We start from the raw sequence: 27844 nt of genomic DNA, 5'->3' as shown, positions 1-27844 counted from the left end.
TTTGTCCTCTCGACCAACCATGTAAGTCTTTGCAACGGTGTCAGCCCCCCCCCCCCCCCCTCCCCCCACCGCCGGAGCTGAGTGAATTGAACGTAATATAACAAAATGTCCTGGGAATGTACTTAAGGAAGATTTGTACGCAGACTTCTAACAACTAATGTGCGTCACACAGTGGGATTGTCAGAATCGGTCGCTTTCAGTTGTTTGCAACTTTGCTTCTTTCCTCTTGATTGCGCGCATGCGCAGGTCTTAGAGTTATAGCAAAGAAGTGCATTCATACCTACTGATCCCTTTTTTTTCACACAACTGACGTATTTTCAGGCAAGAAGAATTTAAGGTCAGTTCTTCGTACGCAGTTTGGCCAGCGGAGAATTACGAGGTACTGAATGATTACTTAATTATTTATTTTAATTCCTGGGCCTAACAGATAGTACACAAGGCAGCATAAGTACAAGCTTGTAAAAAGCCGATCCGTGTATACACCGACTTATGAAGGGTACCCAAATGGATGGCTGCAAAAAGAACATTACACCAGTATTTTGTACAAGTGACACAACCAAAACAGTAACTGCGAGCCTCGGCAAATATCTGCCTTTCCATTGTCTACAATTTCTCTGGCCAGTGATTGATTTAGCGCGACAATAAATAAAACCATAAGGACTTGCTTAATGGATGGCCAAAGGGTGAATGACTTGCACATATGAATTTGGGCTTTGATAAAAATTACGGCGTAATTTATCGTGTTATGAAAAGTACACGTAATTAGTGACCGAAAACTGTGTCATTTTGGCACTCCGTTTAGCGAACAATTAAACATGCCACGACTGTCACTTTTGTGATTAAATTTCCAACTTTTCTGTCTGGAAACTTGCGTTAGTCATCGTAGGAGGACGAAAAGGGCTTGTTTTGACAGGAAGATGTGCAGATTAGTTGGAAACTGGTGCTAATTGCTGCGAGACTGAGATAATGGATGACATTAAACAAACCCTGCGAGAGGTCAACTTCTTCATTTTATTTGACTTCACTTTTAGAACACAGAACAATGTCTTTAACGTAAAAATATTTCCTTTTGCTATAACCGTTGTGTGTATTATACCAAAAAATCTTAAAACTCAAAGGAAAATTTAGACTTGGCCTTGTCTTCCACTTCGTTTCATTCACAGGATTTCTTCCAAAGAGAACTCGAGAAGCGTGGAAAATTTGTGTGGTCAGATTCCTTCAGGTGAGAAAATATCGACTACTGAACCATTTAAGAAACGTATATATAGCGTTTCCTAACTCTGATTTCAGCCAGCGACTAAAGGAAATTCAAGGCAGTAAATAAAAAAATGTACTTGAAAATTATGTAAAAAAAAAAAGAACAGAAAAAGAGGAAGAAGAAGAAATTGGTCACAAAAGTCACACTGACAGAAATTGTTCCCTTGTAGTTTCAATTAACTGGCATACCAACCACATAAATTCTTAAGGCACACAGATTTGTTGGATCATTTGAGTTCAGTTGTGATTGTGAATTATTAGAGAAGACATTTTAATAAGGCAATGTAATTGTTTAAATTCATTCCAGTACTGGTGTAGTCTATACCTAATTTATCTTATTTCCAGGAAAAGTGTTTTAAAGGTGCAAGTTTTCTTTGAGGAGCTAAACGTTGAAGTTATAACAGAAAAAAGATCATACGAAGTAGGTTGATTTTTTTAATTTTATTCTTTCATTTTCCTTTTGTAACGTACTGATTTATTTTGCTACTGAAGACGCCGGCTGAGGGCTGTAAAAAGTGCACTCCCCGACCAGGCTAAAAACACCTCGCTAAATTGTGTTACTTATTTCTTTAAACAGTTGGCTGATTTCGCTTCGGACATCGGCGGTCAATTGGGATTGTGGATTGGGTTCTCTGTGCTCACTATTGCTGAATTCCTCGAGTTTGCAATGTTGCTGGTTTGTCTTGCGGTGAAAAAGTGCTCATCACGGGAAAAAGTACACACGGCAACAATGGAGATGAATGGACGAGACTCTCGATAGACTAGATTCTATGTAGCCGATTTGTCAAGGGAGTGAATCCAAGGGTCGTTGCCAGTTAAAGAAAATAATATCTCCATTCCGAGAAAGATCAAGGCACAGTTTCCGGCCTTTATTTTTCTTTGTAGATTTGGTATGGTTGTTACTTGACCTTACCCGGTGAAGTACTTTTTTTCGTTTTCCTTTTAAGTAGTGACTGTTTTCCCCAGTCATTTTGTTTCTTTTTTCGCTTGTCATCTTTGTTATTTGTTTGTTTGACTTTTTTTGTTATTTTTTTGGCATGGCAAAGCTTAATTAAAAATGTATATATTGTAGTTGTCAGGCGTTCCTTAATTCATGGAAACGCGTAAGGTCTTGGAGTCGGCTCAGTGGACAGTTACAAATGTTAAGAGCGGCTGCCTGTAAGAATCGAGAACTGCATTTCAGCGACCACTTGGTCGAATTTCTGATATTTCGCCTGAAGATACCCTTGAATTAACTATTTTCGAAAATCATATTTTAAAGTTCCAAGGTATTTTATTTTTTGACAAAATTGCAGGAGTTTGAAATGCAGCCTAGGTGCGGTCACGGGCTGATGAAAACCGCCAAAAATTTAGGTCAAAGGACGAAGCACCGTTCACGGTGTAAAATAACCCAATGAACTTGAAACTTTACACAAACCTAGACCAACCATCACACAAGAAAATTAATACAATAAACATTCCAAACTCGCTGGCTGCTTTCTAAAGCATGCAGATTTGTGTAAGCTACTCAAAATGGCCTTGAAACTAATGCCTATTTTCATTAAAATAAAAGTGTTTCTGGTATGTCATTTTCTCTACATTAAATCTCATATCTCGAAAGACGAAGAGAAGAACTTTATTTCTTCCAAGTTTCAAGCTCTGATTCAAACTCTTTCCCACTCAAGGAAGATCGAATATGCGTGCGATACTTGTGGCTCGCTATTCACGTCACGAATTATGAGAACAGAACCGATTCACAAACACTTGACATCTGGAAAGGTGGGCTCTCAGAAACTTCTTCTCTTCGTCTTTCGAGATACGAGATTTTATTTAGAGAAAATGACATACCAGAAACACTTTTATTTTAATGAAAATAGGCATTAGTTTCGAGGCCATTTTGAGTAGCTTACACAAATCTGCATGCTTTAGAAAGCAGCCAGCGAGTTTGGAATGTTTATTGTATTAATTTTCTTGTGTGATGGTTGGTCTAGGTTTGTGTACAGTTTCAAGTTCATTGGGTTATTTTACACCGTGAACGGTGCTTCGTCCTTTGACCTAAATGTTCGCGGTTTTCATCGGCCCGTGACCGCACCTAGGCCGCATTTCAAACTCCTGCAATTTTGTCAAAAAATAAAATACCTTGGAACTTTAAAATATGATTTTCGAAAATAGTTAATTCAAGGGTATCCTCAGGCGAAATATCAGAAATTCGACCAAGTGGTCGCTGAAATGCAGTTCTCGATTCTTACAGGCAGCCGCTCTGAATTACGTTTCTGTAACCTAATAGGAACAACCCTTTAGGATCTCAGCCCGTCAGCTACCTCCTTCGTGCCTTTTGGTCAGTCTACCCCTCGTCTTGGCCAGAATACTTTATGCCAAAGACTATGATAATAATAATAATAATAATAATAATAATAATAATAATAATAATAATAATAATAATAATAATAAATATTTATATTGCGCTTTTTCTATAAAAATAATCAAATGCGCATCACAAACCTTGCAATAAAAGCTAAAAGAAAAAATAAGAACCGACTGAAACACTTTTTAGGCCTAACATTGGTCCACGGACAAAGAAATAGCCCACAAAAGATGAATTCAGGGTTAAGGTTAAACAGAAAATTCTTTGTCAGAGCGTTATTTGCACTTAAAAATTATTCCCAAGGGAGTTTTACGACACGCCGAGATCCCTAGGGACATAAAGGAATGAAAAATACCCAAAACCGTGGGCTTACCCCTTGGCAAAAAGTCGATTTTTGGACAAAAAAAAAATATTCTTTTAAATGCTTCCAATCGAATCAGTAGATCCGAAAACGTCCCCTGAGACACGTTTTATCCCTCCCAAGGAACGAAGGACAAAGAAGTATCCCCCAAATGATGAATTCAGGATGAAAGTTAAACAGAAAAGTCTTTGTCAGGACGTTGTTTGCACTTAAAAATGATTACCAAAGGAGTCTTACGACACTCCAAGATCCCTAGCGAAACAAACAAGTCAAAAATTCCGACTTCAAAATTTTGTCATTTTTGACCAGAAACCCTAAAAAAGTCGATTTTTGAACGCAAGACAAATATTCTTTTAAAAGGTTCAAATTGAAACAGTGTGTACGAAAACGACCCGAGAGACTTTGTAGGCATCCCAAGGGACCAGGGACAAAGAAATAGCCACAAAAAGATGAAGTCAAGGTGAGAGTTAAATAAGTAAGCAAAAAAGAGAACCTTTACTTAGGGCGTTTTTTGCATTCAAAAACGATTCCCAAAGGGAGTTATACGACAAGTCGAGATCCCTAGGGACTTAAAAGAGTGAAAAATGCCGATTTCAAAATTTGGTCACTTTTGACCCAAGCCCGCAGACTTACCCCTTGGCAAAAAGTAGATTTTTCGACGAAATACAAATATTCTTTAAAAAAGCTTAAAATCGAATCAGTATGTCTGAAAACGTCCCCTGAAACACTTTACCCTGCCTCCATCTTTTGTTTGCTATTTCTATGTCCCTGGTCCCTTGGGAGGCCTAGAAGAGACAGTTTACCCTGCCTCCAGCTTTTGTTTACCATTTCTATATCCCTAGGCCCTTGGGAGGTTTAGAAAGTGTCTCATGCGACGTTTTCGGACATATTGATTCGATTGGAAGCTTTTTAAAGAACATTTGTTTGTCGTCCAAAAATTGACTTTTTGCGAAGGGGTAAGTCCACGGTTTTGGGTCAAATATGACCAAAATTTTGAAGACGACAGTTTTCCCTCCTTTATATCCCTACGGATCCCGGCGTGTTATAAAACTCCCACAAGAATTATTTTTAACTGCTAATAACGCCCCTAGAAAGAACTTACTTTTTTACCGTTACCTTCCCTCCTTCTTTTATGGGCTGTTTCTTTGTCCCCAGTCCCTTGAGGTGTCTCTAAAAGGTGTCTCAGCGGACTTTTTCCGATCTACTGATTCGATTAAAAGATTTTAAAAAAATATTTGTTGTTGGTGAAAAAATCGACTTTTTCCCAAGGGGTAAGCCCACGGTTTTAAGTCAAAAAAGACCAAAGACCTAAAACGTGTCTCAGAAGACGTTTTCGGATCTACTGATTCGATCGGAAACTTTTAAAAGAATATTTGTTTCTTCTACAAAAATCGGCTTTTTGCCAAAGGGTGCGCCCACGGTTTGGGACAAAAGTGACCAAAATTTTCAAATCGGCATTTTTACTCCTTTTTGTCCCTAGGGATCTCGGCGTGCCTTAAAACTCCCTTAGGAATGATTTTAAAGTGCAAATAACTCCCTAGCAAAGAATTGAAAGAATTTTCCTTTTTGCCGGTATCCTGACTCCATCTTTTCTGGACTAATTCTTTGTCCCTCGTCCGTTGCAAGATCTTAAACGTGTCTCAGGGCACGTTTTCAGATCTACTGATTCCATTGAAAGCTATTCAAAGATTATTTGTTTTTCGTCCAAAAATGGACTCTTTTATCAAGCCCACGCTTTTGAGTCAAAAATGAGCCAAATTTCAAGTCGGCGTTTTTCACTCCTTTATGTCCCGAGGGATCTCGGCGTGTCCTAAAACTCCCTTAAAAATGATTTTGAAGTTCAAATAACGCCCCGCTTTTGAATTGAGAGAATGTTCTTTTTTGCCCTTATCCTGACTCCATCTTTTCTGGGCTATTTCTTTGTCCCTCGTCCATTGGGAGACCTAAAACGTGTCTCAGGGGATGTTTTTGGATCTACTGATTCGATTGGAAACTTTTAAAAGAATATTTGTTTTTTGTCCAAAAATCGACTTTTTGACAAGGGGTAAGCCCACGGTTTTGGGTCGAAAATGACCAAATTTGACCAAATTTTCAAGTCGGCATTTTTCACTCCTTTATGTCCCTAGGGATGTCGGCGTGTCGTAAAACTCTCTTAGGAATGATTTTGAAGTGCAAATAACACCCTGACAAAGAATTGAAAGACTTTTCTGTTTTGCTCTTATCCTGACTCCATCTTTTCTGGGCTATTGCTTTGACCCTGGTCCCTTGGGAGACCTAAAACGTGTCTCAGGGGACGTTTTTCGGATCTACTCATTCGATTGGAAACTTTTAAAAGAATATTTGTTTTTTGTCCAAAAATCGACTTTTTGACAAGGGGTAAGCCCACGGTTTTGGGTCGAAAATGACCAAATTTGACCAAATTTTCAAGTCGGCATTTTTCACTCCTTTATGTCCCTAGGGATGTCGGAGTGTCGTAAAACTCTCTTAGGAATGGCTTTGAAGTGCAAATAACACCCTGACAAAGAATTGAAAGAATTTTCTTTTTTGCCCTTATCCTGACTCCATCTTTTCTGGGCTATTTCTTTGACCCTGGTCCCTTGGGAGACCTAAAACGTGTCTCAGGGGACGTTTTTCGGATCTACTCATTCGATTGGAAACTTTTAAAAGAATATTTGTTTTTTGTCCAAAAATCGACTTTTTGACAAGGGGTAAGCCCACGGTTTTGGGTCGAAAATGACCAAATTTGACCAAATTTTCAAGTCGGCATTTTTCACTCCTTTATGTCCCTAGGGATGTCGGAGTGTCGTAAAACTCTCTTAGGAATGGCTTTGAAGTGCAAATAACACCCTGACAAAGAATTGAAAGAATTTTCTTTTTTGCCCTTATCCTGACTCCATCTTTTCTGGGCTATTTCTTTGACCATGGTCCCTTGGGAGACCTAAAACGTGTCTCAGGGGACGTTTTCGGATCTACTGATTCGATTGGAAACTTTTAAATAATATTTGTTTTTTGTCCAGAAATCGACTTTTTGCCAAGGTGTAAGCCCACGGTTTTGGGTCAAAAATGATCAAATTTGACCAAATTTTCAAGTCGGCATTTTTCACTCCTTTATGTCCCTAGGGATCTCGGCGTGTCGTGACACTCTTTTAGGAATGGCTTTGAAGTGGAAGTAACGCCCTGACAAAGAATTGAAAGAATTTTTTTTGCTCCTTTCCTGATATTATCTTTTCTGGGCTATTTTTTTTGTTCCTGGTCCTTTGGGAGACCTAAAACGTGTCTCAGGGGTCGTTTTTGGATCTACTGATGCGATTGGATGCTTTTAATTAATGGAAGGAAAAGAAAAAGTACATGCGCTAAGAATTTGGAAATTATATTTTAATCACATGGAAACGAATAGGAGCGGGCATCTTGTTTATTGATCAAGCGAGCGCAAAGCGTTACAAAAAACAGCATTTCAGTTTTACAAACTCAGAGAAAATTACAATCGTAACTAAAATAAAAAAATAGGGTTGAAAGAGATGCCTCGAATGACTCTTGCATCATTAAACAAACCTTAAGTAGTGTACGAGCCCCTTGGGGCATCTTACAGGCACGCTTTAAAGTGCCCTTGGGACGAAAATTTCATTTTCCATCTTTTTGCATTTTCGTGTAGAATATGACCTTCTTACTCATGTTACCAAATTTCAATCCTTTATGGCGATTGGAAGTATTTTTTTTAGCGTTTTATTCGAGATTTCACGGCTGCCATAACTTGGTTTTGTTCTTTAAGTTAAGGCTCAAATTACAGGAAGTGACGTCATTAGCTCAACACGAAAAATTCCACGTGGCTAATTTTCATATGGATTCTATTTCATAAACTGTATTCTGCTGTTGCGAACTAAATAACAGCAGAATACAGTTTATGAAGTAGAATCCATATGAAAATTAGCCATGTGGATTTTTTCGTGTTGAGCCAATGACGTCACTTCCTGTAATTTGAGCCTTAACTCTCGGAACAAACCAAGTAATGGCGGCCGTGAAATCTCGAATAAAAAGCTAAAAAAAAATACTTCCAATCGCCGTAAAGGATTGAAATTTGGTAACATGGGTAAGAAGGTCATATTCTACACGAAAATGCAAAAAGATGGAAAATGAAATTTTCGTCCCAGGGGCACTTTAAATACTTCAGCAGTATTATGCCACCTGATATACATACTCTTGTGAAACTAACAAAACGTTACAAAATATATATGCTCCGTGATGTTGAAATGCACGATGAGTTTAACGCAAACAAAAACAAAAAGAAATATCTTGAAAGGTTAGTTTACTACTTTTTAGATAATAATCAAGATAAATTCAATTCCTTAAGATCACAGCTAGTTCATGACTAAGGACAAAACAGAAAATCTTAAAAAGTGTGGAACAGTCTATGACATCCATTGCGAACAATGCGATAAAGATTATGTGGGCGAAACCTCTCGGTTATTAGAAACTCGAGTAAAGAAACATCTTTTTAGAAATTCGTCAGCTGTTCATGAACATTGCCAGCTCACGGGTCATTCAGTGGATTCCTGCAAAACAAAAGTTCTTGTCACGGAAAGTAACACATTCAAACGCCGCCTAAGAGAGGGAATTGAGATAAAATTACGTAAGCCCTCTTTGAACAGAGACAATGGCTTCGAATTAGCCAGCATCTGTGACACCATCTTAGCTCCCTCAGGTCCATTATATAACCCTTCTTAACATTCAAATTTGCATTGTGGCTGACGAAGTTCGGTGGATCCGAACAAAATATCTCACTTTAAAAATTTTAATTGCGCTCTGAGTACAGAATTTATATATATATATATTTTATATTTTAAAAAGATAAATTAGTGAGAGATCATTTTAATCCTGTGCAGTTTCCGACAGAAATAATCGCTCTGTTTCACAGCAAAGAGCATTTTCCCAGTTAAAAGATCGAGTTTTTTTCCTTTTCCCTTATTGGCATGCATATTTCTTCGGGTTTAGAAAAAGTAGTGGATCAACCAGCTCAGCGTAGTGCTTTTCTGATATCAAAATAATAAACACCCTAATGAAGTTTCTGTGATGAGACGAAACCTGACGTAGAATAAATCCAGTTGACAGTATTCGTTGCTGATCATGAGTGCTGCTCACTAGTTGTAATCACCATTTTCTTTTTGCACGCTAGGCGTGCCTGCCCGTCTTTCAGTTTCTCATTTCCAGGCTATTTTCGGCTTGCGAGAGGCGCAGCATTGGATCCCACTTGGTCACGTGAAGCATGTTGCTGACGTATGCTGTGAAATTGCCGCGGAATTCGAAGATCCGTGGGTGCCAAAGTTTGCATCTCTTACACGGTCAATTGCCTACCGATTACCTTCGTTTATGTGATGAGGAGAGAGCACAAGGCCGTCAGACGGACGAAGAGAAAATCAAAATGGGGGCGAGAATCATATTCGGCAAAGAAAAGTCAAGCTCAGTGGCAGAGTTGCATGGATCGAAGGTATTGAAAACTTGTCTCTTGTTTATTTGTTTTCCCTCTGTAAGCCTATAGCTTCGCAAACTGAAAAGTACATTTACCCACATTAATGTAGGAACAACTTTAGTGGGTTCTTTCTCGATATTTCAACAACCATTGTTTAGCATTCTATGAATATTCCTGAAAATTACTTAACACAAAAGAATATATTAACATAAGCTTAAAGGGGAAGCACAGGGAGTCCACAAAAAGTGTGAAAAAGAAATAAATTAATAAATTATTGACTTACGTCGTTCGTTTCTTGTGGTTTTCTATAGTGCTAATTTGCATAAAATTTACGTGACAGCACTAATGTCGTGTACTGAGTTGGCGCGAGCTGATCGGCATATAGTAAAGTCAGCAGAGCTCAGATGCAGATCAGCTCGCGCACAACTCAGTACACGACATTAGTGCTGTCGCGTAAAATTTATGCAAATTAGCACTATAGAAAACCACAAGAAACGAACAACGTAAGTCAATAATTTATTAATGTATTTCTTTTTCACAACTTTTGTGGACTCCCTGTGGGGGAAGTTTCCCGCAAATTTGCTGTCATTTGAAAACCTGAAAATGTTTGTCTATCAGCAGAAACAACGAAATAATTGTCAAATTTGTTATAAATTATCCCAACAGTGTAGTAAATCTGTCGATTAGTGCCTCTGGCCAGAGACAGAGTAGGCCGGTATGGAATGAAACTTGAAAAATGTTAGGCTAATGTTTTTCAAGTTCTCGTATTTTTGTTTCCAAAATGTGATAGAACAGTTGATCACGAGTTGTTCCTTTCACGAATTGAGTTGATTTCTTTCTATAATTATTTGACAGCTGATTGAAGGTCTTATTTCATCATTTTTAACAAAAGATACCATAAACTCCATGATACTTCCCCTTTAACAAGGGATAAAAAATAACGATGTATTGTTGTATTTCATTCTGTTGATTGTATTTGAGAGGTTCCTGGCTACAATTAATTCCAATGGAAATAGTCCATTTTACAGTTGTGTGCTTAGTGACATGGTCTTGAATTGGAAGCGAGGCTGGAGTTGACCTTGTTTTGATACAGACCTCACTGCTTTTCATATGTAAAAGCAAATAGTTAGCATAAGAACAGTATGATCTACACCACATTCACCCAACATGTATTGCATGAATAGGAACAGTTTTCATATATGAAAACCCCCCATTTTATTTGAGCAGGAGTCGAGTGAGAAAGCAATAAGCGATCACGAATATTCTTTCCCTCCAGCACAAGTTAGAGGAAACCCGCATAAACTGCTTAAGTTCGTACTGCCAATAAGATCACGCGTTTGGACAATACACCATTTCAAAACAAAAACAAACGACTGCAATGACTCTTGGGTGAAGGTGGCCCTTTAAGACATCTACATATGAAAAGCAGTAAGGTTTGTATCAAAACAAGGTCACCCAAGCCTCACTTAGAATCCAAGACCAGGTCACTTAGCACACAACTGTAAAATGGACTATTGCAGAAACTTCTAGTAAAGCACTATTAATAATTATTATTAATAATTAATAATAATTATTAATAATATTATTAATAATGTACTCCCTCTTTTATTATTTCCCTTTCAATAACTGAAAGTTAATTTAGTTGAAATAATGGTCCAGTTTTGTTAACAATTACTCTCCTATTTTTGCACAGAAACTGGTGATCATCTTTGTGTGCAAAAGGCCAGGAACAAATCGAAATGATTGGTAAGTTCACATTAGTAACTAAGTGGCTTTTCAGCCACAATATATTACAATTACGTAGATAATTCACCCGCTGTAAGTAAATTAAAATTAAACTAATTTACAGAAACATTTAATAATTTAATGCTATCAGGACATATTAGTGTCATTCTTAGCTACTTATCATACTTTAATATAAGAAGAACAGGAGTAGCTCTAAGCTGCTCAGCCGCACCCATGAGGTAGTGGCTATGAGGACATATTAGTGTCATTCTCCGTTACTTAACATACTTTAATATAAGAAGAACAGGAGTAGCTCTAAGCTGCTCAGCCGCACCCAAGAGGTAGTGGCCATGAGGACATATTAGTGTCATTCTTAGTTACTTAACATACTTTAATATAAGAAGAACAGGAGTAGCTCTAAGCTGCTCAGCCGCACCCATTAGGTAGTGGCTATGAGGACATATTAGTGTCATTCTTAGCTACTTAACATACTTTAATATAAGAAGAACAGGAGTAGCTCTAAGCTGCTCAGCCGCACCCAAGAGGTAGTGGCCATGAGGACATATTAGTGTCATTCTTAGCTACTTAACATACTTTAATATAAGAAGAACAGGAGTAGCTCTAAGCTGCTCAGCCGCACCCAAGAGGTAGTGGCCATGAGGACATATTAGTGTCATTCTTAGTTACTTAACATACTTTAATATAAGAAGAACAGGAGTAGCTCTAAGCTGCTCAGCCGCACCCAAGAGGTAGTGGCCAAGAGGACATATTAGTGTCATTCTTAGCTACTTAACATACTTTAATATAAGAAGAACAGGAGTAGCTCTAAGCTGCTCAGCCGCACCCAAGAGGTAGTGGCCATGAGGAGATATTAGTGTCATTCTTAGGTACTTAACATACTTTAATATAAGAAGAACAGGAGTACTTCTAAGCTGCTCAGCTGCACCCATAAGGTAGTGGCCATGAGGACATATTAGTGTCATTCTTAGCTACTTAACATACTTTAATATAAGAAGAACACGAGTAGCTCTAAGCTGCTCAGCCGCACCCAAGAGGTAGTGGCCATGAGGACATATTAGTGTCATTCTTAGCTACTTAACATACTTTAATATAAGAAGAACAGGAGTAGCCTTAAGCTGCTCAGCTGCACCCATGAGGTAGTGGCCATGAGGACATATTAGTGTCATTCTTAGCTACTTAACATACTTTAATATAAGAAGAACAGGAGTAGCTCTAAGCTGCTCAGCCGCACCCAAGAGGTAGTGGCCATGAGGACATATTAGTGTCATTCTTAGCTACTTAACATACTTTAATATAAGAAGAACAGGAGTAGCTCTAAGCTGCTCAGCCGCACCCATAAGGTAGTGGCCATGAGGACATATTAGTATCATTCTTAGCTACTTAACATACTTTAATATAAAAAGAACAGGAGTAGCTCTAAGCTGCTCAGCCGCACCCAAGAGGTAGTGGCCATGAGGACATATTAGTGTCATTCTTAGCTACTTAACATACTTTAATATAAGAAGAACAGGAGTAGCTCAAGCTGCTCAGCCGCACCCATGAGGTAGTGGCCATGAGGACATATTAGTGTCATTCTTAGCTACTTAACATACTTTAATATAAGAAGAACAGGAGTAGCTCTAAGCTGCTCAGCTGCACCCGAGAGGTAGTGGCCATGAGGACATATTAGTGTCATTCTTAGCTACTTAACATACTTTAATATAAGAAGAACAGGAGTAGCTCTAAGCTGCTCAGCTGCACCCATAAGGTAGTGGCCATGAGGACATATTAGTGTCATTCTTAGCTACTTAACATATTTTAATATAAGAAGAACAGGAGTAGCTCTAAGCTGCTCAGCCGCACCCAAGAGGTAGTGGCCATAAGGACATATTAGTGTCATTCTTAGCTACTTAACATACTTTAATATAAGAAGAACAGGAGTAGCTCTAAGCTGCTCAGCCGCACCCATAAGGTAGTGGCCATGAGGACATATTAGTGTCATTCTTAGCTACTTAACATACTTTAATATAAGAAGAACAGGAGTAGCTCTAAGCTGCTCAGCCGCACCCGAGAGGTAGTGGCCATGAGGACATATTAGTGTCATTCTTAGCTACTTAACATACTTTAATATAAGAAGAACAGGAGTAGCTCTAAGCTGCTCAGCTGCACCCATAAGGTAGTGGCCATGAGGACATATTAGTGTCATTCTTAGCTACCTAACATACTTTAATATAAGAAGAACAGGAGTAGCTCTAAGCTGCTCAGCCGCACCCAAGAGGTAGTGGCCATAAGGACATAGTAGTGTCATTCTTAGCTACTTAACATACTTTAATATAAGAAGAACAGGAGTAGCTCTAAGCTGCTCAGCCGCACCCAAGAGGTAGTGGCCATGAGGAGATATTAGTGTCATTCTTAGCTACTTAACATACTTTAATATAAGAAGAACAGGAGTAGCTCTAAGCTGCTCAGCCGCACCCAAGAGGTAGTGGCCATGAGGACATATTAGTGTCATTCTTAGTTACTTAACATACTTTAATATAAGAAGAACAGGAGTAGCTCTAAGCTACTCAGCCGCACCCATGAGGTAGTGGCCATGAGGACATATTAGTGTCATTCTTAGCTACCTAACATACTTTAATATAAGAAGAACAGGAGTAGCTCTAAGCTGCTCAGCCGCACCCAAGAGGTAGTGGCCATGAGGAGATATTAGTGTCATTCTTAGGTACTTAACATACTTTAATATAAGAAGAACAGGAGTAGCTCTAAGCTGCTCAGCCACACCCAAGAGGTAGTGGCCATGAGGACATCTTAGTGTCATTCTTAGCTACTTAACATACTTTAATATAAGAAGAACAGGAGTAGCTCTAAGCTGCTCAGCTGCACCCATAAGGTAGTGGCCATGAGGACATAGTAGTGTCATTCTTAGTTACTTAACATACTTTAATATAAGAAGAACAGGAGTAGCTATAAGCTGCTCAGCCGCACCCAAGAGGTAGTGGCCATGAGGACATATTAGTGTCATTCTTAGTTACTTAACATACTTTAATATAAGAAGAACAGGAGTAGCTCTAAGCTGCTCAGCCGCACCCAAGAGGTAGTGGCCATGAGGACATATTAGTGTCATTCTTAGTTACTTAACATACTTTAATATAAGAAGAACAGGAGTAGCTCTAAGCTGCTCAGCCAAACCCAAGAGGTAGTGGCCATGAGGACATATTAGTGTCATTCTTAGCTACTTAACATACTTTAATATAAGAAGAACAGGAGTAGCTCTAAGCTACTCAGCCGCACCCAAGAGGTAGTGGCCATGAGGACATATTAGTGTCATTCTTAGTTACTTAACATACTTTAATATAAGAAGAACAGGAGTAGCTCTAAGCTGCTCAGCCGCACCCAAGAGGTAGTGGCCATGAGGACATATTAGTGTCATTCTTAGCTACTTAACATACTTTAATATAAGAAGAACAGGAGTAGCTCTAAGCTGCTCAGCCGCACCCGAGAGGTAGTGGCCATGAGGACATATTAGTGTCATTCTTAGCTACTTAACATACTTTAATATAAGAAGAACAGGAGTAGCTCTAAGCTGCTCAGCTGCACCCATAAGGTAGTGGCCATGAGGACATATTAGTGTCATTCTTAGCTACTTAACATACTTTAATATAAGAAGAACAGGAGTAGCTCTAAGCTCCTCAGCCGCACCCATGAGGTAGTGGCCATGAGGACATATTAGTGTCATTCTTAGCTACTTAACATACTTTAATATAAGAAGAACAGGAGTAGCTCTAAGGTCCTCAGCCGCACCCATGAGGTAGTGGCCATGAGGACATATTAGTGTCATTCTTAGCTACTTAACATACTTTAATATAAGAAGAACAGGAGTAGCTCTAAGCTGCTCAGCCGCACCCAAGAGGTAGTGGCCATGAGGACATATTAGTGTCATTCTCCGTTACTTAACATACTTTAATATAAGAAGAACAGGAGTAGCTCTAAGCTGCTTAGCAGCACCCATAAGGTAGTGGCAATGAGCACATATTAGTGTCATTCTTAGCTACTTAACATACTTTAATATAAGAAGAACAGGAGTAGCTCTAAGCTGCTCAGCCGCTCCCATGAGGTAGTGGCTATGAGGACATATTAGTGTCATTCTTAGCTACTTAACATACTTTAATATAAGAAGAACAGGAGTAGCTCTAAGCTGCTCAGCCGCACCCAAGAGGTAGTGGCCATGAGGACATATTAGTGTCATTCTTAACTACTAAACATACTTTAATATAAGAAGAACAGGAGTAGCTCTAAGCTGCTCACCCGCACCCAAGAGGTAGTGGCCATGAGGACATATTAGTGTCATTCTTAGCTACTTAACATACTTTAATATAAGAAGAACAGGAGTAGCTCTAAGCTGCTCAGCCGCACCCATTAGATAGTGGCTATGAGGACATATTAGTGTCATTCTCCGTTACTTAACATACTTTAATATAAGAAGAACAGGAGTACTTCTAAGCTGCTCAGCCGCACCCAAGAGGTAGTGGCCATGAGGAGATATTAGTGTCATTCTTAGCTACTTAACATACTTTAATATAAGAAGAACAGGAGTAGCTCTAAGCTGCTCAGGAACACCCAAGAGGTAGTGGCCATGAGGACATATTAGTGTCATTCTTAGCTACTTAACATACTTTAATATAAGAAGAACAGGAGTAGCTCTAAGCTGCTCAGCCGCACCCTTGAGGTAGTGGCCATGAGGACATATTAGTGTCATTCTTAGCTAATTAACATACTTTAATATAAGAAGAAAAGGAGTAGCTCTAACCTGCTCAGCCGCACCCCTGAGATAGTGGCTATGAGGACATATTAGTGTCATTCTCCGTTACTTAACATACTTTAATATAAGAAGAACAGGAGTAGCTCTAAGCGGCTCAGCCGCACCCAAGAGGTAGTGGCCATGAGGAGATATTAGTGTCATTCTTAGCTACTTAACATACTTTAATATAAGAAGAACAGGAGTAGCTCTAAGCTGCTCAGCCGCACCCAAGAGGTAGTGGCCATGAGGACAAATTAGTGTAATTCTTAACTACTTAACATACTTTAATATAAGAAGAACAGGAGTAGCTCTAAGCTGCTCAGCCGCACCCAAGAGGTAGTGGCCATGATGACATATTAGTGTCATTCTTAGCTACTTAACATACTTTAATATAAGAAGAAAAGGAGTAGCTCCTAGCTGCTCAGCCGCACCCATGAGATAGTGGCTATGAGGACATATTAGTGTCATTCTCCGTTACTTAACATACTTTAATATAAGAAGAACAGCAGTACTTCTAAGCTGCTCAGCCGCACCCAAGAGGTACTGGCCATGAGGACATATTAGTGTCATTCTTAGCTACTTAACATACTTTAATATAAGAAGAACAGGAGTAGCTGTAAGCTGCTCAGCCGCACCCATGAGATAGTGGCTATGAGGACATATTAGTGTCATTCTCCGTTACTTAACATACTTTAATATAAGAAGAACAGGAGTACTTCTAAGCTGCTCAGCCGCACCCAAGAGGTAGTGGCCATGAGGAGATATTAGTGTCATTCTTAGCTACTTAACATACTTTAATATAAGAAGAACAGGAGTAGCTCTAAGCTGCTCAGGAACACCCAAGAGGTAGTGGCCATGAGGACATATTAGTGTCATTCTTAGCTACTTAACATACTTTAATATAAGAAGAACAGGAGTAGCTCTAAGCTGCTCAGCCGCACCCATGAGGTAGTGGCCATGAGGACATATTAGTGTCATTCTTAGCTAATTAACATACTTTAATATAAGAAGAACAGGAGTAGCTCTAAGCTGCTCAGCCGCACCCATGAGATAGTGGCTATGAGGACATATTAGTGTCATTCTCCGTTACTTAACATACTTTAATATAAGAAGAACAGGAGTAGCTCTAAGCTGCTCAGCCGCACCCAAGAGGTAGTGGCCATGAGGAGATATTAGTGTCATTCTTAGCTACTTAACATACTTTAATATAAGAAGAACAGGAGTAGCTCTAAGCTGCTCAGCCGCACCCATTAGGTAGTGGCTATGAGGACATATTAGTGTCATTCTTAGCTACTTAACATACTTTAATATAAGAAGAACAGGAGTAGCTCTAAGCTGCTCAGCCCCTCCCATGAGGTAGTGGCCATGAGGACATCTTAGTGTCATTCTTAGCTACTTAACATACTTTAATATAAGAAGAACAGGAGTAGCTCTAAGCTGCTCAGCCGCAGCCAAGAGGTAGTGGCCATGAGGACATATTAGTGTCATTCTTAGTTACTTAACATACTTTAATATAAAAAGAACAGGAGTACTTCTAAGCTGCTTAGCAGCACCCATGAGGTAGTGGCCATGAGGACATATTGGTGTCATTCGTAGCTACTTAACATCCTTTAATATAAGAAGAACAGGAGTAGCTCTAAACTGCTCAGCCGCACCCAAGAGGTAGTGGCCATGAGGACATATTAGTGTCATTCTTAGCTACTTAACATACTTTAATATAAGAAAAACAGGAGTAGCTCTAAGCTGCTCAGCCGCACCCAAGAGGCAGTGGCCATGAGGACATATTAGTGTCATTCTTAGCTACTTAACATACTTTAATATAAGAAGAACACGAGTAGCTCTAAGCTGCTCAGCCGCACCCATGAGGTAGTGGCCATGAGGACATATTATTGTCATTCTTAGCTACTTAACATACTTTAATATAAGAAGAACAGGAGTAGCTCTAAGCTGCTCAGCCGCACCCAAGAGGTAGTGGCCATGAGGACATATTAGTGTCATTCTTAGTTACTTAACATACTTTAATATAAGAAGAACAGAGTAGCTCTAAGCTGCTCAGCCGCACCCATTAGGTAGTGGCTATGAGGACATATTAGTGTCATTCTTAGCTACTTAACATACTTTAATATAAGAAGAACAGGAGTAGCTCTAAGCTGCTCAGCCGCACCCAACAAGTAGTGGCCATGAGGACATATTAGTGTCATTCTTAGCTACTTAACATACTTTAATATAAGAAGAACAGGAGTAGCTCTAAGCTGCTCAGCTGCACCCAAGAGGTAGTGGCCATGAGGACATATTAGTGTCATTCTTAGCTTCTTAACATTTTTTAATATAAGAAGAACAGGAGTAGCTCTAAGCTCCTCAGCCGAACCCATGAGGTAGTGGCCATGAGGACAGATTAGTGTCATTCTTAGCTACTTAACATACTTTAATATAAGAAGAACAGGAGTAGCTCTAAGCTGCTCAGCCGAACCCATGAGGTAGTGGCCATGAGGACATATTATTGTCATTCTTAGCTACTTAACATACTTTAATATAAGACGAACAGGAGTAGCTCTAAGCTGCTCAGCCGCACGTATTAGGTAGTGGCTATGAGGACATATTAGTGTCGTTTTTAACTCGTGAATGCGCGCATGCGCAATGAACGAGTTATAGCGATAGCTGACTCTCGACTTGGTCGATCAGTCGATCAGTCGATCAGTCGATCAGTCGATCAGTCGGTTTTGTCGTTAACTTTCGGGCGTGCGCAGTGAATGAGTTTTAAATTCAATTAGTGGAAAAAAAAACGCGAAGATTTGTTGTTCATGGCGCATCAGGAAATTCTTATTCAATATGTAGAGAATAATTTGACGATCATTTAGTGCAAGAATGGCGATTTTTCGTTCAATCTGAGCAAAGTTTCAAGTTTTTTCAGTTTTTCAGAAAGTCCGGGGTCGTAAACTCAATTAGTGAAAAAAAAAAAAAGGTGAAAATTTGTTTCACGACGCGTCAGAATTCTCTCATTCATTCTGTAGAGAATAATTTGACAATCATTTTAGTGTAAGAATGGGGATTTTTCGTTGAATCTGAGCAAAGTTATAGGATTTTTTTCGTTTTTTTCTACGAAGTGCGGTTTCTTTCAAGAATTAAAAATAATTTAATTAAAAAATAATTTAATTAAACAATAATTTAATTTGTCAGTTTTCACGCGAAAGCGGAACGTGCCATGTCACGCATCATTGACGTCGTAAACAAAATTATGCAAATTTCTGGTAAAATGAACACTTTTAAGATCTTGTCAGCTTTCATAGAGGTTTCAAAGGGAAAAAATGTTTCATTTTCGAAATTTACAACTGGTAATTTATGGGAAAGCAAAAGGACGCGGTCGATAAATAATTCTTATTTAGCAAGAGCTTGTCATAGTTCATTATTTTTACTTGAGGATTGCGTGGACTGAACTCCAAAGGAAAAATTTCACGCATTTATGTCGGGCATGAATCGTAATGCGATACTTTGTTGAACATATTTCCCTTTGTGAGATCGGCTTGCCCTACAGTAATTTTGTAATTTTAATTCCCAAAAAAACTTCACTTGCCCATCGGGCAAGTGATGGTTAGAATCCACTAGCCCGATCGCGAAATCCAGTAGCCGCGGACTATCACACGAATTTGCATGACGTAGCTGCACTTGGCGTGCTCCTATAAACTTTGAATAAAAAAAACACGTGATATTTTTTAATCGGCGCATCAGAATAATCGGCTTATTCAATCTGTACAGAATAATTTGACAATCATTTTAATAGTACAAGAATGGTCATTTTTCGTTACATAATCGGGCAAAGATATAATTTCTTTTAGCTTTTGAGGAAGTTTCCGTAGCCGTCTAAATTGCAATTACTATGTGTCATCTGCATTCACGAGTTGGCTCACAGGAGCCTTTGATTAGCTACTTAACATACTTTAATATCAGAAGAACAGGAGTAGCTCTAAGCTGCTCAGCCGCACCCAAGAGGTAGTGGCCATGAGGACATATTAGTGTCATTCTTAGCTACTTAACATACTTTAATATAAGAAGAACAGGAGTAGCTCTAAGCTGCTCAGCCGCACCCATGAGGTAGTGGCCATCAGGACATATTAGTGTTATTCTTAGCTACTTAACATACTTTAATATAAGAAGAACAGGAGTAGCTCTAAGCTGCTCAGCCGCACCCATGAGGTAGTGGCTATGAGGACATATTAGTGTCATTCTTAGCTACTTAACATACTTTAATATAAGAAGAACAGGAGTAGCTCTAAGCTGCTCAGCCGAACCCATGAGGTAGTGGCCATGAGGACATATTAGTGTCATTCTTAGCTACTTAACATACTTTAATATAAGAAGAACAGGAGTAGCTCTAAGCTGCTCAGCCGCACGTATTAGGTAGTGGCTATGAGGACATATTAGTGTCGTTTTTAGCTTCTTAACATACTTTAATATCAGAAGAACAAGAGTAGCTCTAAGCTGCTCAGCCGCACCCAAGAGGTAGTGGCCATGAGGACATATTAGTGTCCTTCTTACCTACTTAAGATACTTTAATATAAAAAGAACAGGAGTAGCTCTAAGCTGCTCAGCCGCACCCATGAGGTAGTGGCCATGAGGACATATTAGTGTTATTCTTAGCTACTTAACATACTTTAATATCAGAAGAACAGGAGTAGCTCTAAGCTGCTCAGCCGCACCCATGAGGTAGTGGCTATGAGGACATATTAGTGTCATTCTTAGCTACTTAACATACTTTAATATAAGAAGAACAGGAGTAGCTCTAAGCTGCTCAGCCGCACCCAAGAGGTAGTGGCCATAAGGACATATTAGTGTCATTCTTAGTTACTTAAGATACTTTAATATAAGAAGAACAGGAGTAGCTCTAAGCTGCTCAGCCGCACCCATGAGGTAGTGGCTATGAGGACATATTAGTGTCATTCTTAGCTACTAAACATACTTTAATATAAGAAGAACAGGAGTAGCTCTAAGCTGCCCAGCCGCACCCAAGAGGTAGTGGCCATGAGGACATATTAGTGTCATTCTTAGCTACTTAACATACTTTAATATAAGAAGAACAGAAGTTGCTCTAAGCTGCTCTGCCGCACCCAAGAGGTAGTGGCCATGAGGACATATTAGTGTCATTCTTAGCTACTTAACATACTTTAATATAAGAAGAACAGGAGTAGCTCTAAGCTGCTCAGCCGCACCCATGAGATAGTGGCCATGAGGACATATTAGTGTCATTCTTAGCTACTTAACATACTTTAATATAAGAAGAACAGGAGTAGCTCTAAGCTGCTCAGCCGCACCCAAGAGGTAGTGGCCATGAGGACATATTAGTGTCATTCTTAGCTTCTTAACATTTTTTAATATAAGAAGAACAGGAGTAGCTTGAAGCTGCTCAGCCGAACCCTTGAGGTAGTGGCCATGGGGACATATTAGTGTCATTCTTAGCTACTTAACATATTTTAATATAAGAAGAACAGGAGTAGCTCTCAGCTGCTCAGCCGAACCCATGAGGTAGTGGCCATGAGGACATATTAGTGTCATTCTTAGCTACTTAACATCCTTTAATATAAGAAGAACAGGAGTAGCTCTAAGCTGCTCAGCCGCACCCAAGAGGTAGTGGCTATGAGGACATATTAGTGTCATTCTTAGCTACTAAACATACTTTAATATAAGAAGAACAGGAGTAGCTCTAACCTGCCCAGCCGCACCCAAGAGGTAGTGGCCATTAGGACAGATTAGTGTCATTCTTAGCTACTTAACATACTTTAATATAAGAAGAACAGGAGTAGCTCTAAGCTGCTCAGCCGCACCCAAGAGGTAGTGGCCATGAGGACATATTAGTGTCATTCTTAGTTACTTAACATACTTTAATATAAGATGAACAGGAGTAGCTCTAAGCTGCTCAGCCGCACCCATGAGGTAGTGGCTATGAGGACATATTAGTGTCATTCTTAGCTACTTAACATACTTTAATATAAGAAGAACAGGAGTAGCTCTAAGCTGCTCAGCCGTACCCAAGAGGTAGTGGCCATGAGGACATATTAGTGTCATTCTTAGTTACTTAAGATACTTTAATATAAGAAGAACAGGAGTTGCTCTAAGCTGCTCAGCCGCACCCATGAGGTAGTGGCCATGAGGACATACTAGTGTCGTTCTTAGTTACTTAACATCCTTTAATATAAGAAGAACAGCAGTAGCTCTAAGCTGCTCAGCCGCACCCATGAGGTAGTGGCCATGAGGACATATTAGTGTCATTCTCCGCTACTTAACATACTTTAGTATAAGAAGAACAGGAGTAGCTCTAAGCTGCTCAGCCGCACCCATGAGGTAGTGGCCATAAGGACATATTAGTGTCATGCTCCGTTACTTAACATACTTTAATATCAGAAGAACAGGAGTAGCGCTAAGCTGCTCAGCCGCACCCATGAGGTAGTGGCAATGAGGACATATTAGTGTCAATCTCCGTTACTTAACATACTTAAATATAAGAAGAACAGGACTAGCTCTAAGTTGCTCAGCCGCACTCTTGAGGTAGTGGCCATGAGGACATATTAGTGTCATTCTCCGTTACTTAACATACTTAAATATAAGAAGAACAGGAGTAGCTCTAAGCTGCTCAGCCGCACCCATGAGGTAGTGGCCATAAGGACATATTAGTGTCATTCTTAGTTACTTAACATACTTTAATATAAGAAGAACAGGAGTAGCTTTAAGCTGCTCAGCCGCACCCATGAGGTAGTTGCTATGAGGAGATATTAGTGTCATTCATAGTTACTTAACATTCTTTAATATAAGAAGAACAGGAGTAGCTCTAAGCTGCTCAGCCGCACCCAAGAGGTAGTGGCCATGAGGACATACTAGTGTTATTCTTAGTTACTTAACATACTTTAATATAAGAAGAACAGGAGTATCTCTAAGGTGCTCAGCCGCACCCATGAGGTAGTGGCTATGAGGACATTTTAGTGTCATTCTCCGTTACTTAACATACTTTAATATAAGAAGAACAGGAGTAGCTCTAAGCTGCTCAGGCGCAGCCATGAGGTAGTGGCCATAAAAACATATTAGTGTCATTCTTTGTTACCTAACTTACTTTAATAAAAGAAGAACAGGAGTAGCTCTAAGCTGCTTAGCCGCACCCATGAGGAAGTGGCCATGAGGACATATTAGTGTCATTCTTTGTTACTTAACATACTTTAATATAAAAAGAACAGGAGTAGCTCTAAGCTGCTCAGCCGCACCCATGAGGTAGTGGCTATGAGGACATATTTGTGTCATTCTTCGTTACTTAACATACTTTAATATAAGAAGAACAGGAGTAGCTCTAAGCTGCTTAGCCGCACCCATGAGTTAGTGGCCATGAGGACATATTTGTGTTATTGTTCGTTACTTAACATACTTTAATATAAGAAGAACAGGAGTAGCTCGAAGCTGCTTATCTGCACCCATAAGGTAGTGGCTATGAGGTCATATATGTGTCATTTTCGTTACCTCACATACTTTAATATAAGAAGAATAGGAGTAGCTCTAAGCTGCTCAGCCGCACCCATTAGGACATATTAGTGTCATTCTTTGCTAATCAACATACTTTAATATAAGAAGAACTGGAGTAGCTCTAAACTGCTCAGCTGCACCCAAGAGGTGATGGCTATGAGGACATATTAGTGTCATTCATAGTTATTGAACATACTCTAATATAAGAAGAACAGGAGTAGCTCCAAGCTGTTTAGCCGCACCCATTAGGTACTGGCTATGGGGACGTATTAGTGTCATTCATAGTTACTTAACATTCCTTAATGGGAACAGGAAGAGCATTAAGCTGGCTACGAGGACATAATATTGTCGTGTTTTTAGTGATTGTACTTGTACTAGAATTGCAGTAAGAGCGCTGTGCTACTAATTTGGTCTCGTTTAGTCATGTTTAAGGGTATTATAGATACGATGAGATTGGTGATTTTTGGATGGTACTTTATACCCGAAATGGTCAGGTAGGCATGTGTGTGAAGGTGAGTGAGGTATGCTTTTTTTTTCTCTTAGTACATAAACTTAAGTTAGGGAACTAAAATTGTTTATATCAATCGGTCATCTCTTTCTTGAAAGGTGAAAGTTTCCAGTGTATGTTGAAATAATATATTTGTTTTGAGGATCTTCATTGTAGACTTGTGCAAGTGTATACAAAAAGAGGTCAACCCTTGTACGTAAAGGTTAACGTCAGTGAATCTACAGGTAAGCTCTCGTTGCCAACAGTTTTACAGTCTTGTTAGGCAAATTTTTAAAGCAAAACATGTAATTGTTTTGTGCGCTGTTGCTTTTTCGAAGGCGGCTCCTGTTTGATCGCAGTCGGCAGCAAATGGCATAAGACAAGGCCACTCCACAGAAACCATCTGAATGGGACGAAGTTTCCGTGATGTTAAGAAGAGTAGAGCTAAACGGAAGAGCTTCCTGTGACAAAATGGATCATCTACTAGAGAGGTACACAAAATGAAATGAAGTGTTGTAAGGGTATGGCCTGGTTTTTTAATCTGTGTATGTTATATTGATTTGTGTAATGGCATGGACAAGTCTCAGACTTTTTATTCATTTGACATGCATACTGAAGCTATTATATTTCCTTTTAAAGCTCTGTAACAGGAGGGGACTACACTGAAATAAATCAGTTGTTAGAGGTTATTCAAAATAATCGCCGGAATATGAAAGAATTAATATCCAAGGAGAAAGAACTCAAGACTCAAAAGGTAAACAATGACACGAGAAAAGGCGGATCAGCTCTTTGGGCTTTTGATTTTTCCACCTTTCTTTTTTCAGCTTTAATAATTACTACAGAAGTTGAGTAAGATAATTCTCTTCAATAGAGCGGTTTTCAATCGAGTGTCGGAAAACCAAAACCAAAACAATTATTCTGGCCAATCACAACAGGTGCAAACAGCGCAATGAACCAATCAGAATTCAAAGCAAATACATGTAACAGACGCTAAGCGCGGCACTGAAACACGTGCGAGCGAGGCACGATTGGTTTTGGTTTTACATCTTATTAGTTGAGAAAGTTGCGCGAGTTTTGTTAACCAATCACAGCACGTAGTAATGCAAAACCAAAGCAAAAACGCAATTACTTTCGACACTCAATTGAAAATCGCTCTAAGGTTTTTAAACAATTTACCGGTTCCTGCATGAAACGTTGTTCGTCATTTTTTTCATGAATGGCAAGTTAGATTTTTACAATTCAATTCAATTTTTGCACAACTGCAGTGCAGTTTGATTTATTTGAGATCATTGTGTATTTGGGTATGTTTTTGCTTAGTTCACTTTTTTTGGGTCACATCCTTTTTTTCCCTTGCATCTCAGGGAAGCACAAACTGACTCTACCCGACTCGTGAGGCAAGGAAACTGCTTGTGTGAACTGATTATCTAGTGCTGTGTGTAATTACCGTTTCGTTTGTCATTTTACAGCGATATGCCTGGACCGGGAGGGAGGGGAGGACGGGCGGCATTTAAAAGCGAGAGGGGTAATCATCGGCACTAAAAGATATCAAAACTCTTGTTTTATGGGCGTGGTTCGAATCCATTTTTTCCCCTTTGAGGTATCAGTTCTTTAACTTAAGTAGTTCCTACCATAACAACTCCAATGGTTGTCACTTTAGATTTGAACATCGTAAGCAAGTTAAAATCCAATTGAAACAATGTAGCTTAAAATTTTGACACCTAGAAGGTACGAGGATCGTCCCCTTTTCAACCCCGTCACTTTTATAATGGCGCCGCCAGCCCTCTGCACCCTCCAGTAGACGTGTAGATTGTTGCTAATTCATTCCTTCGTATTGCTATTTCAACATTGTGTCACTTGTTAAAATTTACTGTAACATACTGACTTGAAATCAGTACTATAAGTGTTACAGCCGGCCTGTTTGTGTATTTTCTAATATTTTCAATTTCCCTTCAAACAGATTCAGAGTCCATTAGGGAATGCAAATGGCACTAAGCTCTTCACAGGCCAAATCTCTATACTGAACCGCTAGTCTGATCACTTCCGCACCCTCTTCAGTGCCAACCACAAAGTCCAAGAATCTGCGATATACCACATTCCACAACAGCCACTGTAAACTGAACTGGACCTGGCTCTAACATTGCGAGAGACCATGAAGGCCATAGAACTTCTGCAAAGCCGCGGCAATCGATGGCATCTTGCCAGAGATCTGGAAAAAAGGAGGCCTAGCATTGCACAATGGACTTCATGTGTCCCTTGACTGTTATAAAGAATAGGGCAAACTTCCCCAAGATCTCCGTGACACAGTCATCATTACCTGTAAAAGAACACCGAAAGGGGGAGAAGGCGGATTGTCCGAGCTACTGGGGAATAACCTTGCCCTTCGTCACCGGCAAAATCCTTGCAAGAATATTGCTGAACATAGTTGTTCCCTCTGTCACCGAGAAACATATCCCAGAGAGCTTCATGGTGTTTGACCTAAGGCAGGTTCAAGAGAAGTGTCGTAAACTCAATATGGGATTGTTCGTGACCTTTGTGGACTTGGAAAAGCCTTTGACATGGTGAGCAAGAAGTCTATCGAAGACACTGCAAAAATTGGGATGTCTACCCAAACTCCTCAACATGATCATTCAGCTTCATGAAGATCAGCTCGGTCAGATCAAACTCCGGTGAAAGGAGTCCGCCATTGCAGCTATCTGGGCTGCACATTTTCATCTCATGCGCAGTTTGATAAGGAAGTAGACAACAGACTGGCCATCGGTGGTTGATCCGGATGCAAATTTCAGAATTAAAGTAGCACTGTCTCACGGACAGTTACCTTGCAAGCTCAAGGTGCAGCGGTTGTAGACTTTTGGACACTTTGTAATTTGCTGTGGTTCGCAGAATGGCAGCAAATTGTTGTTTTCACGGTTCGCCTACTTTTGACGGTTACCATGACAACGCCACGGGATAAATGAGCGGGATTTACTGAGTGAAATCACTCTGGACTAACCTCGCTGTGGCTCTTTCGTTAATTCAAATTTTATTTTTAAGCTTTCTTCTGTCAAGAAACGTTCAGAATTTTTTATTAATATGTATTAAGGCGTTAAGTTTTGTAACCCTACTCCCTCAGGGTTGTTAGTAATGCCTGGCTCTGCATTCGGGAGGGATCAGGTTTCCTCCTTTAGAGACAGGGGGTTTTTCCTGACGGGCAGCAGGCGAGGAATTGTTGTATGTCGTACGGCTCACTTGAACTTGTCTAATAAACGGTACTGTCTCCAGCCCTTTACCGGCACAGCGGTCAGTACCCTATTTAATAGTGAATTTGCGTGGTTGTGGGATTGTTCTGGTTTGGGAATAGGGACAAGTCTATAAGAAGTAACCGGGATGATCTGGGTACAAGAAACACGTGCTATGTATTCTGGGTAAAATCATCATGGTGGACAACATGGCGTCCAGCATCATCTAATCATCATCTGTTTATAATCGAAATACAGCCCTAAGGACAGCTTTTTAAACCTTTTCTACTGGTTATCGCGATGGCCTCAGTCCGAGCAGCCCTTGCTTTGGTAGAATCCGCTATTAAAAACCGTAACCTCGTGTTCTCCCCTGGTGAAAATCTTGTGAGGATCTTTAAAGATCCTCAAAGATCTTAATGAAGATCTTTAAGGATCCTTAAACATTCTTTCCAAGATCTTTAAGGATCCTCAAAAATCCTTGCCAAGATCCTTAAGGATCCCCAACTTTCTTGCCAAGATCTTTGAAGATCTGTGAACATTCTTGCCAAGATCTTTGAGGATCCTCAAAGATCCCTAAGGATCCTTACAGATCTTGCCAAGATCTTGTCAAGATCTTTAAGGATCCTTTGCAGATCTTGCCAGGATCTTTGAGGATCTGCAAAGATCCTTTGCAGAACTTGTCAAGATCTTTGAGGA

At 39.6% G+C, this 27844-nt stretch overlaps 1 protein-coding gene and 1 long non-coding RNA gene across 10 annotated transcripts in view; both read left to right on the top strand.

The window, feature by feature from the left end:
• Positions 1-2328, top strand: part of LOC146468231 (epithelial sodium channel subunit alpha-like) — a 39454-nt gene extending 37126 nt beyond the window's left edge. For all 4 annotated transcript variants that reach the window (XM_085125076.1, XM_085125078.1, XM_085125079.1 and 1 more), the window contains 4 exons: positions 322-379; positions 1164-1222; positions 1603-1678; positions 1835-2328. In XM_085125076.1, coding sequence (XP_084981202.1) covers positions 322-379; positions 1164-1222; positions 1603-1678; positions 1835-2017 — 376 coding nt within the window. In that variant the 3' untranslated portion in view covers positions 2018-2328. The remainder of the gene's footprint in view (positions 1-321; positions 380-1163; positions 1223-1602; positions 1679-1834) is intronic.
• A 6668-nt stretch (positions 2329-8996) lies between these two features.
• On the top strand, positions 8997-27233 carry LOC146468230 (uncharacterized). Of its 6 annotated transcripts, XR_014867553.1 has the most exons (6): positions 8997-9444; positions 11120-11172; positions 23868-24178; positions 24272-24424; positions 24573-24687; positions 25891-27233. It is a non-coding gene; the product is annotated as an uncharacterized LOC146468230 (long non-coding RNA). The 6 variants fall into 6 exon arrangements; XR_014867555.1 differs by lacking the exons at positions 8997-9444; positions 11120-11172 and adding an exon at positions 21688-22078 and having other exon boundaries at positions 22487-24178; XR_014867556.1 differs by lacking the exons at positions 8997-9444; positions 11120-11172 and adding an exon at positions 22108-23200 and having other exon boundaries at positions 23506-24178.
• Positions 27234-27844: the final 611 nt, after the last annotated feature.

Source organism: Pavona decussata, unplaced genomic scaffold (assembly GCF_977016875.1).
Source record: "Pavona decussata unplaced genomic scaffold, jaPavDecu1.1 SCAFFOLD_133, whole genome shotgun sequence".
In the NCBI taxonomy this organism is placed as follows: Eukaryota; Metazoa; Cnidaria; class Anthozoa; order Scleractinia; family Agariciidae; genus Pavona; species Pavona decussata.
The sequence above is the reverse complement of the archived record's forward strand: the minus strand, read 5'-3'. Positions and strand labels throughout refer to the sequence as shown.